At 34.4% G+C, this 3,772-nt stretch overlaps 1 protein-coding gene across 2 annotated transcripts in view; it reads right to left on the minus strand.

Moving 5' to 3' along the window:
• LOC107700939 (membrane-spanning 4-domains subfamily A member 4A-like) overlaps window positions 1-3,772 on the minus strand; it is a 17,877-nt gene that overhangs the window by 3,620 nt on the left and 10,485 nt on the right. For both annotated transcript variants that reach the window (XM_016502815.1, XM_016502813.1), the window contains one exon: window positions 852-1,037. In XM_016502815.1, coding sequence (XP_016358301.1) covers window positions 852-1,019 — 168 coding nt within the window. In that variant the 5' untranslated portion in view covers window positions 1,020-1,037. The remainder of the gene's footprint in view (window positions 1-851; window positions 1,038-3,772) is intronic.

Genomic DNA, 3,772 nt, shown 5'->3' on the forward strand with positions numbered 1-3,772 from the left:
ATTACTCACACCGTGAGGATCACAGTATGAGGATCGTGTGATGTCACTGTGATCATCGCATGATCTCACGTGTTGACTGGGCAGTGTCTTCACAATATCTGCTGTGTTCAGCAGAAGAAAGAAACTCATACAGGTTTGGACCAACTTGAGGGTAAGTAAATGATGACAGAATTTTCATTTTTGGATGAACTATCTCTTTAAGTAACAAAGTAAATATATAAGTAATTAACGATGGTATGCAAGGGTGAGAAGCAGTAGTTCACCTGTTGCAGGACTGACCCTCCACATTAGTCTTGCAATGGCAACGTCCGTCTTCGGCTGAACATACTCCTACACTGCCCCTGTTGTCACACTCACACAACCTGTTTGAACACACACACACACACACACACACACACACACACACACACACACACACACAAACACACACACACACACAAAGGAAAGCTACAGTAATGTTTTATGCACTACAGCCTTAAAGCAATCAGAATGGCACACATACAGTGGTGTGAAAAAGTGTTGGCCCCCTTCCTGTTTTTTTTTATTTTTTGCATATTTGTCACACTTAAAAGATTCAGATCATCAAACAAATTTTAATATTACACAAAGATATATTTACTTGCATTATCTTTGTGTAATATTTAAATTTGTTTGATGATCTGAAACATTAAAGTGTGACAAACATGCAAAAAAATAAGAAATCAGGAAGGGGGCCAACACTTTTTCACACCACTGTATATTCACTTCAGGACATATGACAACACAGTTTTATTTTCCGTTAATTTTATCACACAAGATAATATGGCACTAAAATATTCCCAAAATCATTTATAATTATAATTCATCATTACCCCTAGTGCCTTTGGTTGTGCTTTGAAAAATCCTTTAAGAGCAGTACTGTGATATGCTCCTCTGGCCTGCTGTTCGTCATCACAAATAGCATTATCTTGTTTCACCTGTGGATTTACTTGGATGATAACTGTAGCTTTGTCAGTTGACATGAACTTGCTGCTTTCCATTCTTGGCAAAGTTTTCACCTGCAATTAAAAGGAAAGTTCACCAAAAATAATAATCCTGTCATTGCTTACTCACTCTCAAGTTGTTCCAAATCTGTATAGGTTTCTTTCATCTGTTAACCACAAAAGAAGAATTATTTGAAGAATGATGTTAACCAAACCTTTGACAGTAGCTACTGAAAATAAAAATAAAAATTATGCAAATCAATGGCTACCAGCTACTGTTTTGTTACCAACATTCTTCAAAAATCTTCTTTTGTATTCCACAGAAGGAAGAAATGTATACACCTTTGGAACAACATGAAGGTGAGTATATGAAAGAATTTTCATTTTTGGGTAAATTATTCCTTTAAGCCTTAAGCATTAAAATTCACAAATTGTCTGCTTTTCATGAACAGTATATCTGCATTTATATTTACAGCATTGTCTTGATTGATAAAACTGTGATACTGCCAGTGTTTCTAAAACAAGAAAATTACAAAGGCTTTGTTAGATTGCACTGTCATAAAAAGTAAAGGTAGAACAAATGCACAGCTAAAAATGTTATCACTGTAATGTATACTCATATAATACCTTGATTAAACACTTAAGATAAAAGTATAGAGAAGTTTTGACAAGGATCCAAAAAAAAAAAAAAAAACTTAAATGAGCAGCAAATTACACTAAAACAATAGCTGGTATGAAATATCACAAAAAGTCAAAAGATTATGGTCATTTGTAATTGATGTATATCAAAGTGTGTATATAAAGATACACTTTATAATTAAAATAATATTAAGTGTTACCTGAGCAAATGATAAATTAAATATATTTCACCTGAAATGAAATGAGTTGTGTTGATGTGGATGTCTGATCGTTCTTCTGGTGTATCTTTGTGTGTGTGGACTGTGAAGAACCGCTAAGGTGGAGCATGTGTGATATGATCTTGCATCATACTTTTAAGGATTATGTTGATGCCCTTCCTTATAAAATTCAAAGGGCTTTACATATACAGTGGGTACGGAAAGTATTCAGACCCCCTTCAATTTTTCACTCTTTGTTATATTGCAGCCATCTCTGTGACTGTTCTTGAATGGCCCAGCCAGAGCCCTGACTTAAACCCAATTGAGCATCTCTGGAGAGACCTAAAAATGGCTGTCCACCAACGTTTACCATCCAACCTGACAGAACTGGAGAGGATCTGCAAGGAGGAATGGCAGAGGATCCCCAAATCCAGGTGTGAAAAACTTGTTGCATCTTTCCCAAAAAGACTCATGGCTGCATTAGATCAAAAGGGTGCTTCTACTAAATACTGAGCAAAGGGTCTGAATACTTAGGACCATGTGATATTTCAGTTTTTCTTTTTTAAAAATCTGCAAAAATGTCAACGATTCTGTGTTTTTCTGTCAATATGGGGTGCTGTGTGTACATTAATGAGGAAAAAAAATTTACTTAAATGATTTTAGCAAATGGCTGCAATATAACAAAGAGTGAAAAATTTAAGGGGGTCTGAATACTTTCCGTACCCACTGTAGATAAAAACTACAAGGTAGCATAAATTATGGGCATTTGAGAACAAAAATAATATTACATAAACATACCCAATAATCCTGTAGTTGGGCACTCATTTATCAGTAAATGATGGAGTAAGGCCTTACATTTTTTCTTAATCAAGTCCAGAAGGGACCGACTTTAAATTAAATGATCAAAACTCAACAAACTGAAATATCACCTGAGCAATTACTGTCACATTAATTAAAGGGACACCGGAGCCCGAGACCAGATAGGCATCTAGGCTCTAGCTAAGCCCACCCAAATGTCTGACTTACCCAATCAAAACTTAATTTTTACAATTTAAAAGTAAATGCACATTACAATAGCCAATTTTTGCTGCATCACTTAATGTAAAGTGTTACTTCTCTCTCTATGAAAATAGGCTACATGACAAAACGATGGGCCTTGCCTGATGCAAAAGTTAACATTTTCAATATAACAAAATATTCATAAGTATTCTTGCCTGTAACACTATAACTGATACAAAAAAAAAATCAGGAGCAATAATTTGAGATATTAATTCCCAGCTTTTGGACTGTATGATCTCCTTACTGTGACTCAGTGTTCCTTGGAAGTAACAGAGAAGATATATTAGTACACAAGAAACTCAGGCTCTATCAGTTTTAATTTTTATAAAAACCATACACCATACAGTTTATTTTATAGGCTTCTGTCTTTGATAAATTATAAAGAGAAAACAATAAAGCATGTTGTGATTGACTTATACAGTAGTTCATCTATTTCATACAGTATGAGGTGCACTAAGGTTAAAGGCAGTTTACCATGAAACATTCTGGTCATTTTATATTTCCTTTACATTCTGCTAGTATTATCATTCTGCTTGTTCAGTGGAGCTGCATCATTCTCTAAAAACACTGACACAAATAACTATTGATTGTTGTGATAAAACTGATTGCCAAGCTCGTAATAGCAATAATAGCATCATCACCACTAAATCATTTACCTAGTTTAGTGCACATTGACCACTGTGGAGTTTTTGTTGCAGGCGGCTTTGCAGGAAAATGCTGAGATATAGATGGAGATAATGAACTGAGTAATGGTGAACACCAGCAATATTCCAGTTACCCTCATAGTAAAATACTACAAAAATTGAACAAAAAGTATATTGAAGCAGGAATCATTTTGAGCTAATTATGAGAGTTGAGAGTATCTCAACAATAAGAATATATATATATATATATATATATATATATATATATATA

The sequence above is a fragment of the Sinocyclocheilus anshuiensis genome, unplaced genomic scaffold, assembly GCF_001515605.1.
Source record: "Sinocyclocheilus anshuiensis isolate Anshui unplaced genomic scaffold, SAMN03320099.WGS_v1.1 scaffold438, whole genome shotgun sequence".
Classification (NCBI taxonomy): Eukaryota; Metazoa; Chordata; class Actinopteri; order Cypriniformes; family Cyprinidae; genus Sinocyclocheilus; species Sinocyclocheilus anshuiensis.